Source organism: Oncorhynchus masou, chromosome 13 (genome assembly GCF_036934945.1).
Source record: "Oncorhynchus masou masou isolate Uvic2021 chromosome 13, UVic_Omas_1.1, whole genome shotgun sequence".
NCBI lineage: Eukaryota > Metazoa > Chordata > Actinopteri > Salmoniformes > Salmonidae > Oncorhynchus > Oncorhynchus masou.
In genome coordinates this window covers 78,140,997-78,155,601 of record NC_088224.1, presented here as the reverse complement: position 1 = coordinate 78,155,601, position 14,605 = coordinate 78,140,997, and the positions used below count along the sequence as shown (strand labels likewise).

The 14,605-nt window shown below is 45.2% G+C and overlaps 2 protein-coding genes across 7 annotated transcripts in view; one reads left to right on the top strand and one right to left on the bottom strand.

Annotated features, from left to right (window-relative positions):
* LOC135553106 (SPRY domain-containing SOCS box protein 4-like) overlaps positions 1 to 9,492 on the top strand; it is a 43,466-nt gene extending 33,974 nt beyond the window's left edge. For all 4 annotated transcript variants that reach the window (XM_064985208.1, XM_064985211.1, XM_064985210.1 and 1 more), the window contains one exon: positions 8,036 to 9,492. In XM_064985208.1, the coding sequence (XP_064841280.1) occupies positions 8,036 to 8,163 (128 nt within the window). In that variant the 3' untranslated portion in view covers positions 8,164 to 9,492. The remainder of the gene's footprint in view (positions 1 to 8,035) is intronic.
* A 2,267-nt stretch (positions 9,493 to 11,759) lies between these two features.
* Positions 11,760 to 14,605, bottom strand: part of LOC135553105 (solute carrier family 25 member 36-A-like) — a 34,062-nt gene continuing 31,216 nt past the window's right edge. The window contains exons 7-8 of one of the 3 annotated variants that reach the window (XR_010457553.1): positions 13,604 to 14,539; positions 11,760 to 13,569 (exon numbers count right to left, since the gene is read on the bottom strand). Coding sequence is in view for 2 of the 3 variants with exons in the window: in XM_064985205.1 (XP_064841277.1) it covers positions 14,346 to 14,539 (194 nt within the window). In the remaining variant the exon portion in view is untranslated. Of the gene's footprint in view, positions 14,540 to 14,605 lie in introns of all 3 variants that reach the window. The other 2 variants (XM_064985207.1, XM_064985205.1) reach the window with 2 other exon arrangements.

Sequence of the window (14,605 nt, the reverse complement as noted above, 5' to 3'; positions counted from 1 at the left end):
TTGTTTACTGTGTTGATGAGGGGAGGCAGGCGGGACGAGGGAGGCGTCTGTAGGAAATGTTGAACAGCACAATTATATTGTGTTTGGAGCCGGGGCTTATTTTAGAAGTGCTGAGGCAGCCTCTTGCCCAGGGGAGATTTCTGATGAATCGACATGCGCAGAGCACATGAATATAACCAGTGGGAGGGATGGAAAGATGGAGGGACAGAGCTGGAGGAAGAAAAGAGAATGGGGGAAAGGGAGGGAGTGAGATGAAGTGGCTAAGGTTAATAATTATAAATTAAACTTATAGTGTTTTTTATTACAATTTCATAGCACTTTAAGCAACAACAAAACAAAATAATGCAATTTTGTAAAACAGTAGATGGACTGTCATGGCAGGCAGGGTAGTTAGTTAATGGCTTGCATAGTCGGTGCCAGGAGGAAGGCTAGAGTAGAGGCAGTTCAGAGATGAAATGGAGGGAGGTCACATCCACGGGGTTTCAGATTGGTCCAGAGCCGTTCATCAGGGCGCCCTTGCTGTCGCTGATGCAGCGCTTCTCAGTGGTACTCTCTGAAGTCAGGCTCCATGGGTAGAACCCCTCCACTACCGATGTCTAGCACCCACCTGGGTAAAGCTAGGACACCCAGGAAGGTGTCAGAGAAGCACACTGCACATCAGTCCAGAATAGTCATCCCTGACGCTAACCACTGGAGACAACTACGGAAAAGGGTTGAAGGAGAAAGACATTTGGATTTAATCATCTGTGTGTCTGTCAGTCAGTTAGTCATGGGTTTTGGACATACTGGACTGGAGACGATGAGGCTGTGTGTTGACAGACAGTAAGTGACTGTTTCCTCACTAGGTTAGTCCCAGAGACTGAATAATACTCTAGTAGTGACAGCCTGAGCATGGAGATGCTGTATACCAGAGGTGGCTTACCTTCCTCCTGCAGACCTACTGGATACTGAGATTCTACCAATCAGCTGCTCATCAGGACCTAGATTAGCTGCATCAGCTGTGTTGGAGCTAGAGTTGGCCACTGGTCTCTGTCAATCTATAGCCTCCAGTACACTAATCAGTGGCATGTCAGTACAGCGAGACTAGCTGATAGTGTGTTATACTTCAGACTTCCTGGGTTGACTGTATACAGTTATGTGTGTAGTGACTGCCTCTGCTACTGTGGAGAGAAAGTGGGGGAGGGCCTGCTGGTGTGTGTTTCTCGGCTCTGATCTATAAAAAGATGTCTTTACCCATAGTAAGCTTACCCATAAGCTCTCTCCTCAGTCAACCCCCCCCCCCCCCCCCCCCCCCCCCCCAGACGGTCAGACATTAACTACTAATTTTCATGGCCGCAAGCCAGGTGTGTGAGTTCACGGAAGGGAGCCAGGAGTGGAGTAATTCTGGAGGCAGTCCCAGTGTGGCGCAGAGCTCAATGTCTCGCCTTGCGAAGGAAGGTGTGTGTGTGTATTGTGCCCCATACAGTCACCCTCTGTTGCATGGTTTTCTTGTCTCTATCTCACAGACCAACACACTGGGCTGTTTGTGTGGAACGTGTGACATTAATGCATTATTCTATAGCCCATTAGAACACAAGCCCTATTCTTCATCAACTGGTTTACTTAGTGTTTTAGTGTTGGTTTATTATAGGGCATGGGGTTGTCTCACTCTCCCCCTTTCTATTTCTCTCTACCCCTTTTCTCAATTTCCCTCACAATATCCCTCTTTTTCTCCAGCTCTCTCTCCCCTCTGCTGTGTTTTCCCAAACTAAATGAAGATGGAGTAAAGTTTAGGGAATGAAGTTGTATAATGTAAGAGAAGCTAATGGAAGCAGCTTCTGAAGCATAACTCTGTCCACCCCATGTCCTTGCTTTGTCACAACTCTGTAGCCTCATTATGTAGGAATCCTGTGTGTGTCATCTTCTCTCTACACTGATGTTAATAGTATTTATTTGTTCTGTAGGAATGCTTCAGAGGAAAGCATGGTATATTATAAATTGGGTAGTTTGGGTACTGGATGCTATTATGGCTGAAACAGCCAGAGGTATATCAGACAATAAACCACTGGTCTGATGCATGAATTGTATTTATCTTAGTAATCAGTTTATAATAGTAATAAGGCATCTCAGGGGTGTCTGAGAACAGCCCTTACCACACCCCTCTGGCCTTAATGCTTAATTATACTTTGGAAATGGGGCACAGGAACATGCAGACAGTATATGACTATGCATACACTGAGATGCCAGGCATTGGCTTGTATTCCCCAAGGTAGCTTCTCCATGTTTCTGTTTTAGACGCGCTGTGGTAAAGGAGTCTTCTCTTGCAATAAAACCATGTGAAGAGAGATGTCCCTCCACTTTTCCATCACTTTCTCAAATTGTCCCTTAACATAGTTAATGCAATTCTCTGATCCTGTCTTTCTCAGCGAACACACAGTTTCTTCTCCACACGACTTTCACACTGATAGAAGCTTTATTGATTTCTTTAGTGTTTCTGTTGCTCCATAAAGCCTGTAAATAGAAAACAATAGGAGAGGGGGGATCAGGCTGTCCTGTTAGCTATATTCTAATCACTGTTCTTCACATACCAAAATGGCACAACACTACAGCCATAGGGAGGCTACCAGCAGCCAAACTCATTCAGAGCTTAACAAGAGAATAACAAGAGGTGAGCACTTTGCAAAACCTCTGTTACAAATGCACACCATTTCATGCTGGCTCTTTCTCTCACTCGCTCTCTCCCCCCGATATCTCTTTCTCACTCACTCCCACTGTTTCGTTTACCCTCAAATCCCTGCTTCAATATTTACACTTCTGATCACGGAGGGGAGTTGCCGTAGAAACCGTTTAGCTGAATGGGGAGAGGAGACGTTACAGCAAGTGCTGGCTTGGGGAGGGAGATTTGGGCTGGGGATGGTGTGCTGGCTGGGACTGGATCATCTTGGTTGTGAATGGAGGCTCCTCTTGTTTGGAGCCATGAAACTCTGCTGTAAGTCTCCTGATAGTGTGGAGAATAGATTCAGACAGTGAGTACGTTTACATGAACACTAATAATTCGATATTAAACTGATTGTGTCAAGCAGGCCGAGTATGGTAATAGTCACAAACACCTTACTCTGCTTATCTGAATTGGTTTAATGTCAAAATCGAGGTAAGCATACAGCAATTTTAAACACACATTTTATTTTGCAATCTTTAGAATGATTAGGACACGTAAACCGCTTAATCAGCGTTTCAGTGGTGTGTTTGATCTGCACATGTGCCAGCACCGGGTATTGCAAGCCTCCCTCTTATGCACAAGTGAAGTGAGTTTGGAAAACAGTGTGCATCTTTAGAAATAGTTTTCAGATACAAACTTTATATGCCCGAACTCTGAATATAATAGGCTTCGCAAAAATAACATTGTCACTGTGGTAGAACGTTTATTTTCATTGGTGATTTACTGCTGTCAACAGGATTATTAGGGAAATAGTTATTCTTGCAAAGTATGTAAACGTTTTAAACAAACTTATATTAATCTGACTATCCACAATAATGGTGTCGTGTGCATGTAACCGTACTCAATGTCTTGCAGAGGTATAGCAGGCTTTATTATGCTGAGGACCCGAGTGTATAGGGGCACTGCAGGGGTCAGTGGCTAAATGGACTGGATCATTTGCTTCTGTCTGGGGATCAGTGGCTAAACGGACTGGATCATTTGCTTCTGTCTGGGGATCAGTGGCTAAATGGACTGGATCATTTGCTTCTGTCTGGGGATCAGTGGCTAAACGGACTGGATCATTTGCTTCTGTCTGGGGATCAGTGGCTAAACGGACTGGATCATTTGCTTCTGTCTAGGGATCAGTGGCTAAACGGACTGGATCATTTGCTTCTGTCTGGGGATCAGTGGCTAAACGGACTGGATCATTTGCTTCTGTCTGGGGATCAGTGGCTAAACGGACTGGATCATTTGCTTCTGTTTGGGGATCAGTGGCTAAACGGACTGGATCATTTGCTTCTGTCTGGGGATCAGTGGCTAAATGGACTGGATCATTTGCTTCTGTCTGGGGATCAGTGGCTAAATGGACTGGATCATTTGCTTCTGTCTGGGGATCAGTGGCTAAACGGACTGGATCATTTGCTTCTGTCTGGGGATCAGTGGCTAAATGGACTGGATCATTTGCTTCTGTCTGGGGATCAGTGGCTAAACGGACTGGATCATTTGCTTCTGTCTGGGGATCAGTGGCTAAATGGACTGGATCATTTGCTTCTGTCTGGGGATCAGTGGCTAAACGGACTGGATCATTTGCTTCTGTCTGGGGATCAGTGGCTAAATGGACTGGATCATTTGCTTCTGTCTGGGGATCAGTGGCTAAACGGACTGGATCATTTGCTTCTGTCTGGGGATCAGTGGCTAAATGGACTGGATCATTTGCTTCTGTCTGGTAATAAAGCACCAACGGACGACTGGTGTCCGTTAGTTCAGTGAGCAATTGGATTCAGCTGAAGTCAGCGATTCAATTTGGATGCTGACATTTCCAATTTGAGAGAGGCTGAGGCTTGTCCATTCTCTTGCTCTCTCTCTTCCTCACTGCTGTTTCCATTCGTTATTTCTCACACTCTCCTTGTGATGTCCTTTCTCTCTCTCTCCCTGTGATGTGTTCGTTCTCTCTCTCCCCCTGTGATGTTCTGTCTGTCCTGTCTGTCTGATGTGTGCTCTCACTCTCTCTCCCTGTGATGTGCTCTTGGGGATTGGTCTCTGTTGTACGTTCTTTCCCATGCTTACTTACTGGAAAAATCAATCACGCAGACATTCCTTGTCAGGATGAGCTGCTCATTTTATGCATTGACATCACACACGTCTTGTCACAAGATGGTAATTTTATACATTTGTGTGACACACACACACACTACTTGCCATAATAAGTCAGTCTTTTATATATTTTACATCTGACACACACATGCTCCCACTCACGAGGTGGTCATTGGAACTGGTGCACAGTTTGAGATGTTCTCCATATTGATTAGATAAGCTCTGAGTCTAGAATCAACAAGTCCATACTGAATATCCTGACAGCAGGTCAATTGGCATCTCTCCTGGTTGCACGCAAAGACTGTGAGTCTGAGAGGAAATGAGAGCTGGCGGGAGAGATTGATCTGAAACAAAGATGGGGAGAGCGCAAGAAGAAATTGGGACAGCAGGATCAAGATACGTGTGTGGACACCCCTTCAAATTAGCAGATTCGGGTAGTTCAGCTACACCTGTTGCTGACGGGTGTATAAAATCGAGCACACAGGCATGCAATCACCAAGGTCAAACATTGGCAGTAGAACGGCCTTACTGAAGAGCTCTGACTTTCAATGTGGCACCGTCATAGGATGCCACCTTTCCAACAAGTCAGTTCGTCAAATTTCTGGCCTGTTAGAGCTTCCCTGATCAACTGTGCTGTTATTTTGAATCGGAAATGTCTGAGCAACAACAAGAACTGTTCGTCGGGAGCTTCGGGAAATGGGTTTCCATGGCCGAGCAGCTGCACACAAGCCTAAGATCACCAAGTGTCGGCTGGAGTGGTGTAAAGCTTGCCGCCATTGGACTCTGGAGCAGTGGAAACGCTTTCTCTGGAGTGATGAATCATGCTTCACCATCTGGCAGTTTGATGGGTAAATCTGGATTTGGCGGATGCCAGGGGATCGCTACGTACCCCAATGCGTAGTGCCAACTTTAAAGTTTGGAATAATCATCTGGGGCTGTTTTTCATGGTTCAGGCTAGGCCCCTTAGTTCCAGTGAAGGGAAATCTTTACGCTACAGCATACAATGACATTCTAGATGATTCTGTGCTTCCAACTTTGGTAACAGTTAGGGGAAGGCCCTTTCCTGTTTTAGCATGACAATGCCCCCGTGCACAAAGCGAGGTCCATATAGAAATGGTTTGTTGAGATCTGCGTGGAAGATCTTGACTGGCCTGCACAGAGCCCTGACCTCAAGCCCATCGAACACGTGCGATGAATTGGAACGCTGACTGAAAGCCAGGCCTAATCATCCAACATCAGTGCCCTACCTCTGTGTTTCCACCTGAGTGCATGTCTACATACAGGCCTAGAGCATGCTCCCGATTGTCCCAGAACGAGAGCCCTGGGCTATGCCTGAATCAGACAGACCCAGACAGCATCATATCTGTTTTACTGACACAAACCTGTATCTCACCATTATTAATCGAGCAGTGGGGGAGAGGGGGACTGAGTCAGGGGAGAGAAAGATAGATGGATGGACATAAACGGGATAGGAGGAGAGGGATGGAGATAAGAGAAGAAAGTGGCTTGCTTGATATTACTTTCTAGTCCCTTTAACTGAACCACTTCCAGCTAATTTGCTTCTATTAATACTTAATATCACCCTGTCCTGTTTGCTTTCATCCCATGTTTTGAAGTGTAATATGGGTTTTTATGAACCCACATGGCATGCAGTTCAGCAAGCCGAGGCAGACATGCTTCTGCATAGAATACTGACCAACATGTAGCTGTTATTCTCCCCTACCTCTCCCTTTTCTGTCTCTTTCTTTGTGAAGACTATTTCAAGCTAATCATGATACCCAAGAGATACGCACCATACAGGTTTCTCCATGCTCATATACAAGTCCTCAACCTGCAAACACACCCACACACCTACATTCACCGGAGCAGTGTGGAGTCTGACAGCTCAGCCAGACTGTTGATTGACAGCAGACATTAACAGACTCCTGCTCAGATTCCCGCTGTTTGATGGGACCACTTGTCGCTGGTGGCAACGCAGGGAGAGGGCGCACCAGCTGGACGATTGGACAGTTTCCTGGAAGCAGCAGCATCATAATTATGATCCCTCCTATGCAATTCCCATAGCTCCACTGAATAACATGCTATGTTACTGTTCCTCTCAATTGACTCAACTATGGCTCTCCATGTTAATAGGCTTGCCTTGTTTGTGTGTGTGTTCCTGACACACGGCTACAGTGAGATGATCGTCTTCCGTTAGTAAGCCTAGGTAATGACACACCAGTGTGTGAACCATGTGTGTGCAGGTGGTGAGAGCTACCTTTCACTACTGAGTTCAGAGGTCACCTAATATATTCAGGCTCTCTAACAGGAATTGTAGATTTTACATCCTCCAGGTGGTGCCCAACTGTCTTACGCCCTATGACTGTCTTACACCAATATAACCATGGAGTCAGACAAGCAGAAGAAACATGCAGACAGGAGATTACATCCATCTCCCACAATCCCTCTGTCCAGCAAGTGAGGTGTAGGCTGTAACCATGTGACCTGTTTAGCCTGTTAGTGAGTCAGATAGGCAGGCTGGATCCTGGAAGTCGACATCTGGAAGTGCGTGTGTATTTGTCCGCGTGTGCCTATGTTTTAAGGTAGTTTCTTGGAAGTTGAGTCAATCATCACTTTGCACGTTTCTTTTGGATCTTTGTTAGTTTTAAGAACATTCATTATATGGTGAAATAGATCATGTCAAAAGCCAGCCTGCCAGCAAGCCTGCTTTTGTATCACATCCTTCCCATGGAAACATCTTAGTGTATAATACAGGAGAGTCCAATGTCAGTGTGTGTCTAATATATTTTGCTGTGTGTTGTCTAGTGGTCACGTAGCTACAAGGGCACCAGTCCATTTAGAGGATTCCCTAGGGTCCCCCTTGACACCACCCACTCTGTCTATTCCAAGCCATGTGGTCAGTGACTCAGCAGATTGTGTATGTGTACTTTAGTGAGGGAGACTGTGTGTGGTGAGCTCCTGAGCATCACCTTCACACAGTGCTCAGGAGCGTGTCTGTTTGTGCTGGACTTACAGAGCAGATGGTCACGGCAGGTGGACCGGTCAAGTTGACGTCCGTGAAGGGCACTCTCATTATCAAAGTTTCTCTGTGTGGGAAGATCTCTGACAAACAAATGCACTTAAAAGCCCTTCTGAGAATGATATCATATTGCTTAGTCTACACCAATATTAAATGCACTCATTGCCATTCCTTCTGAAATAGCATCTATTAAATCTGTGTGAACATTTATTTTTTAATGTTGTCTTCTCTCCTGTCTGTCACAGCGGAGCCCCTCCCCCTGATGGACCTGTGCAGGCGAGTGGCCAGGCTGGCTCTGGGGCGGGACCGACTCAACCAGATAGACACCCTCCCTCTGCCAGAGACCCTCAAGAACTACCTCCAGTACCAGTGACCCCACACACTCACCAGGACAACGAACGACTGACTGCTTGACGGCAGCTACATTTCACTACAGTCAACCCCCAAAAATGTAACCCTGACCCATTGGACATCTACTCAGGATAATGATGATGGTCTGGAGGAAGCCTATGAAGGAGTTCCGAGTTTCTTTTTAGGATTTGTCTTTTTTATTTTATTTTAAATTTGCTCACTGCTGTGATGGTTGATGGACAGAGGGAGGATTAACAAAAGGAGGGGGGTGGGCTTGAGACTGGACTGTAGCAGAAGTGTTGGGCTATGATGCTGACTTCTCATTGGGTTTGTGGGTCTGTAGTGCTTCTAGAATATGTGCCTGGAGGAACAGGGCGTTTGGGGATGATGCATATAGACATCATACATAGTTACTGTACATCTATACAGATTCCCTGGAAGGCTCTCGGAACATCATATTTATATTTAGACCCTATAGCAGGCTCCACTGAGACTCACCAGCCCCTAGCCACAGAGAGTTAGAGGATGGAAAACACACAGGCAGGCAAACATCCTTGAATGCATGCATATGCAAACACTCGCTCATGCTCAGAGGGGCTGTTTTCAGTGTGAGTGGCGTGAGGTTTTATGCATGTGTGGGTTGGTGCGTGTCGGCCTTGCTCCGCAACAGGCAACCCGAGGCATCAGTCAGACCCACTCTGACTCCACTGAGTTTGGGGACACTGCAGCCCAGATATCTTTTAGTGCCCTGCTGCACTACACCTCCCTCTCAATTGGCAGTCTCTTTATTTATCAGTGGATTTCATTGGTTCCAGGCTTCCATTAGGTCTCTGTCTGGGTGAGTGATTGGGTCTGCGTGGCACCCTATTCCCTACATAGTGCGCTACATTTGATCAGCCTGATCAGGAGTGCGCTACGTTTGAGCAGGAGTGCGCTACGTTTGAGCAGGAGTGCGCTACGTCGGGATAGGGTGCCGTTGTGGACATACCCTGGGATGTTGTCAGTCAGTGTGTGTTAAAGCTGATTGAAGTTGATCAGAGGACCAATCCGCTATTACTGTTTATGTGCCTGCGCAGAGAAAGCACACGACACCTCTGTCACAGGAGACTGTATATGTATATGCTGCTTTGTTTTTTCACTCCTCCTGTTCTTATCCCGATGGTGATATTCCTCTTTTAAATACGTTTTCTCTTTAAATGAATGAGGCTTTTGTTTATTTCTATTGTATTAAGATCTATTTGCCGAACAGGAAGTGACCCGGTTGAGACAGGAAGTCTCACTAAGAGAGACTGATCGAGGAATGTGCTGCAATGAGCATCTTTTTAAATGTGAATAAAAAAAAAAAACTGAACCCAACATACTGGTGTTTTTTCCCCAATTGGACCTACTGTCATCCAAATGAAGGGAAGTCGCAATGCTGCCCAGCACCTTCACACACACTAAGCCTTTGAACCAAAACTATAGTATTGAATTTCTCTGTGATTTAAAATCTGATGCTGTAGTTGGCTGCATGTATTTGATATTTAGTCTCAGTAATGTTTTGTGATCATGATGTCTTATGGGGCAGGTAGGCTGAACAGAGCCTGTTGCGATCACAGTTCAGACAAAGCAGCTTTACTGTTCAAAAAACCCTTCATGGTTTACAGCATAAATCTGTCTCTGATCATACTGTAGAAAAATCACACTAGGACGAGTGCGTGCGCTCACCAGGACGAGAGCGCCAAGCAACAGCAAAGTGGTCATGATGAGATGATTTAACGCAAGTGGTGAGTGTGGTTGTAGGGAAGGAAAAATGTCCCTAAATGGTTACAATCATCCTCCCTCTAGGAAGGCTTGGTAAGGATGGTCTTGCAGGGCCATAGTTACTGGGCCATAACTGGTGTTCTACCACATGGATCTCAGGCGAAGGCTTTTGTGCTGAAATTCAGAAGCGAGGATTTGAAGGAAAGGATGAGAACGGGTTTTGTGGCATGACGCCGGACACCACAATTCGTGAGGCTAAAACCAGGTATTGGAATATCGACTCCGTAATGAATTTACTCCCTCGTGGAAACGTGGGATCAAATCAGGATAAAAACTGAAGTTGTTTGACCTGTTTAAAAGGGGCTCATCCTTGATACATCCTGTTTCTTGAGTGTGTTGTGGCAGCTGCACTGCTATGATTTACAATTGAGCTCTCGTCTATCCAGTTGACTGGGGTATAATCTTACAGCGGTGGCTATTGGCTCTCTCCTTTCCGTAATCTTCTCCCTCATCAACCCATTTATTTCGCGGTTGAAGGGCTGTTGTCTTGCATGGAGGGAAGATGAAATGTATACTCATTTAGTTATTTTCTTCTGCAGAGCGTGGTGTAAAAGTTCTCTCTAAGGCAGATCAAATGAATGAGTGCTTGACTTCTCAAAGCTAAACTTCTCTTTGACCTATTTTAATTATCTTTAAACAGGTAGACTCCTCAGTCAGCCCTGTAGACAGGACACACCACAGGTGGTTGGTGGCACCTTAATTTAGGAGGACACGCTCATGGTATCAAACATGGTTTCTGGGTGTTTGATGCCATTCCATTCGCGCTGTTATGGACATTTATGAGCAGTCCTCCTGACACACAAAATAGCCCTTTACTTACTGTAGGTAGCTGTCAATCACATTTTAAATAGCTGTGAATGTGGTCAGTGCAGGCATGGAATACAACTGGCAGAACCACTAACGAGGTTAGCAGCACATGGCTGGATGGTATCTCGTCTTCCCAGAGCTGTGGTGTGGTCACAACACACTGGCCTGTGAATGGACCTGAGGACTTGTCAACTAACCAAAGCGTCTAGGCAGGGGGGAAATCACACAAAATAAAGTGTACTGTGTTAGTGGGTATGGACTGGGGAGAGAAGGACCATTGCCCTTTTCAACAACATTACAATACATTGTTGCTGCAACATCAATGGAAAGAAAGTACACTTTATTGAAAGAGAATTTGACATAAGCACCTCACTGCCGTTCGACATCCGTGTGGCAGAGGGTTTTTTTTATTTTTTTATTTCACCTTCATTTAACCAGGTAGGCAAGATGAGAACAAGTTGTCATTTACAATTGCGACCTGGCAATTGTGTGTGTGAAGGTAATTCCTCTGAAAGGCCATGTCATGTATGGAGCTGTAGGAGGGTTGTTTTTCTGTTCAGTGTCTGGCTGACGTCAACATCAGACCCATGAGTCATTCTTTTAGCACCACTTCGACTCACTGTCTCACACTTATTATGATCGCTAAACACCTGCCCCCCCAATCCTCAAACATATTGGACTATAAATTGTGCCTTCCTGTATTATACTTATGATCAAATATTTTACGGAGCCATTTACTTTATGTTCGTATTCTTATTTTTTTGTGGCACTGAAGAAAGAACCTGCACGTAAGCATTTAGTTGGATGGTGTGTCCCATGTATCCAGGACATACCACTAATACAAATGGAAACGTGGGTGTGTTTGTTATAAGGACTTGGTCGTTTGCTGCAGGCACCTGAAGTCAATACTGCCATCTGCTGGTTATAAAAACAGTAGTGAACTGTTTCTTTCCTTGCCGGTAAAGTTAGACATTTTCTGGAAACAATCAAACCACACAAATGCCCGAGCACCCTTTCCCATTTATGGAAGTTTGTTTTACAAACCAGGGGTGTGAGAAGAATGCATAGAGTCAGCCACACATCTAGGAGGCTCGTCAAAGACCTCATGAGCAAATACAAAACACAAATTAGAGCAAACAAATGGAAAAGGAACAACACAGTCCATTAATGACAAAGCATACTTCTGACACACACACCTACAAAACAAAAGGGCATGACAAGAATCATATGGAACAGAAACACGCTCGAACACAATTCAGACATTCAGGGACAAGATGAGAACAGACCCATGTGAAAGAACAGTGTACCAAATGTCTCTGGTTATAAGCACACACAGACCCAGAGTAGAAACATGCACATGTTGGTCAGGGATGGGCAACTGGTGCCCTCATGGATCAATTAAAAAAATTAATTATACAGGGAGCTCCAAGTCCTGGGACAGTGCCAAAACAACAAATGTGTCAGTCTCCCAATTTTAGGGGACCAAAAGTATTGGGACAAATGCACTTACGTGTAGTAAAAAGTTCAGTATTTGGCCCCATATTCATAGCACACAATGATTACGTCAAGATTGACTACAAATGTGTTTGATGCATTTGCTGTTTGTTTTGGTTGTGTTTCATATTGGGCACAAAATAATCTAAATGAATGGTAAATGTATTGACATTTTAAAGTCGATAAGAATAGAATGTTTCTAAAATCGTGAATTATGGCAAGTGAGACAGACAGGAATACAGGTGCAATTTAAAAATGTGGTTGTGCACCCCCCTCTCTTAAGGAACAGCAAGCATGTTATGAATCTCATTCTTATTTCTAGCATTAGTGTGACCTGTGGATATTTGACTGAATGGCTGCAGTGATGCTTACGTGTGCTGGGAAGGCTCTTCGTGCTCATATCATGTGAGTGGGGAAAGGTCAGTAGGTAAGGTCGTCTCTATGGTTACACAAGACTGAATGTAAACAAGGAGATGAACATTGAGTTCTCACAGTTTCAAAATGACAATCAGAAAATAACAGGAAAAACAGCTAAATAAAGGGAGTGGAAAGAAGTAGACAGCAAAAGCATCTTTCTGTTTAAGGCATCAACAAAAATGTATTTTTTCCAAATGTAGTCAACTTGTAAAAACCCACTGCATAAAGTATGGGGATAGACAACAGGGTCTCCTTATCGTGTAGCATCTCACACACGTACACAAGAGGATTCCATCTACTCCCAAAGTGAACACCGGACAGAGGATTGTCTCATCGGTAACACTTGGATTCTGAGGCAGGGAAAGAAGAGATGCAACTGGAGGTCGGAGCAGGTCTATAGAAAAGTGCGGAAAGAATCACACAATACTGTATGTCAAAGGGGGAGGAGGGGAAACCTTGGTTCACCCTCCAATCTCCAAAAAACCAGTTTAAACTCATGACTGGGTAGAAAAATGCAACAATGTTACATCTTATGAAGACTTATACGATTTCATATAATTGTCTTGTTAAGTTTAAACTTTTTATGCATTTTCTCTCTTAAAATATTGACACAGTTGCCATCTGATGTGAGACAATGCTCCCATAGTCTTTTGTTTGTTATTCCTTGTGTTGATTAACATTGAAGTAGTTTAAAATGGCAGATGATTCTGGTCAGTCTGGGTGGTATGAGGGAGTGGGTCAAAAGGTTCTTACCATCCACCACTTTACAGAACATCCACACAAAGAGAACACTGAAGACTGCTGTATGAGTCAGAGTTTCAAGCCTTAGTGTTAGTCAGGGCCGGCTGGTCAGCCAGTCAGGCCAGCCAGCCACAGAGGTTAGGTTAGACCTGGCTGTTGGGATGACCTGGCTGTTGGGATGACCTGGCTGTTGGGATGACCTGTGAGCTTGCTGACCTGGGGTGGAGGGGACCAGGCTTGGTCCTGAGTGCAAAGGAGACCCGACCAGCACTGTGTGTGGTTCTGAATGCCTTCGGTCCAACTGTGGTTTAATGAGATCCAGAAACAAGGGCTGGTCTGACCTTTGCTCCTCTTCACTATTGTGCATCTATACTGGTCAGTTGAAGTTGTCACGCAAGGCAAGGCACGTCCCCTATCCACCTCGCTCAAACCTTCAACCCAATTCTTAAGACCTCCCTGCACTCAAGCCTCTACTACCTCTACTCTACTGCCCCCTTGACACACAAACCAGAGAAATTATTAGCATTGTTAAACTAAAATAGCTTGAGTGTTCTCCCCACTGTACCTGCTCCAGTAAGCTATGCTCTTGTAAAGAAGCTTATTTAGGAGACAATAAGTGAGGGCAAGAAAAGGAGAGAGAAAGGGCTCCTAAGAATTATTTTTAAACACCTTTAAACCATATCCCCAAAACAAACATGGTGATTCCTTCTTACCAACCCCTCCTCCTGTGTCGTGCACCCCTGAAAACAACCCAACCCCCATCCCAAAACAGGGTGCTTTTGGGACAATTTGCTTTCGTTTTAGACAGGATGGAGGGACTGGAGGTGTGAGAGATGAGTACCTGGTCCCTCTCCTGTTTCTTGGGGGTCTCTTTGGTCCAACGTGGGGCGTAGACCCATCTCTCTAGGGTTTAATCTGGGGTCGTAGGTCAAGGGACAAAGGTTAACCGTTTAGCATGTAGACCACTAGTTCGTAGGTACACATCATGATGGCGGTGTTAGGGATCTGGCGCACCAGGTGGGTGGTGAGGCCGCGGTACAGCGCCCGGTAGCCCTCTTCCTTGGGCACCGTGGTCAGAGTCTGGAAGAAGGAACGGTACTTGGTGCCTTCCTCCCGTAGCCGGGTCCGGATCACTTCTGTAAAGATGGGAAAACGAGAGGAGCTCGCTCATTTCCTGGTACATTTAAAATAAATACTTTCCC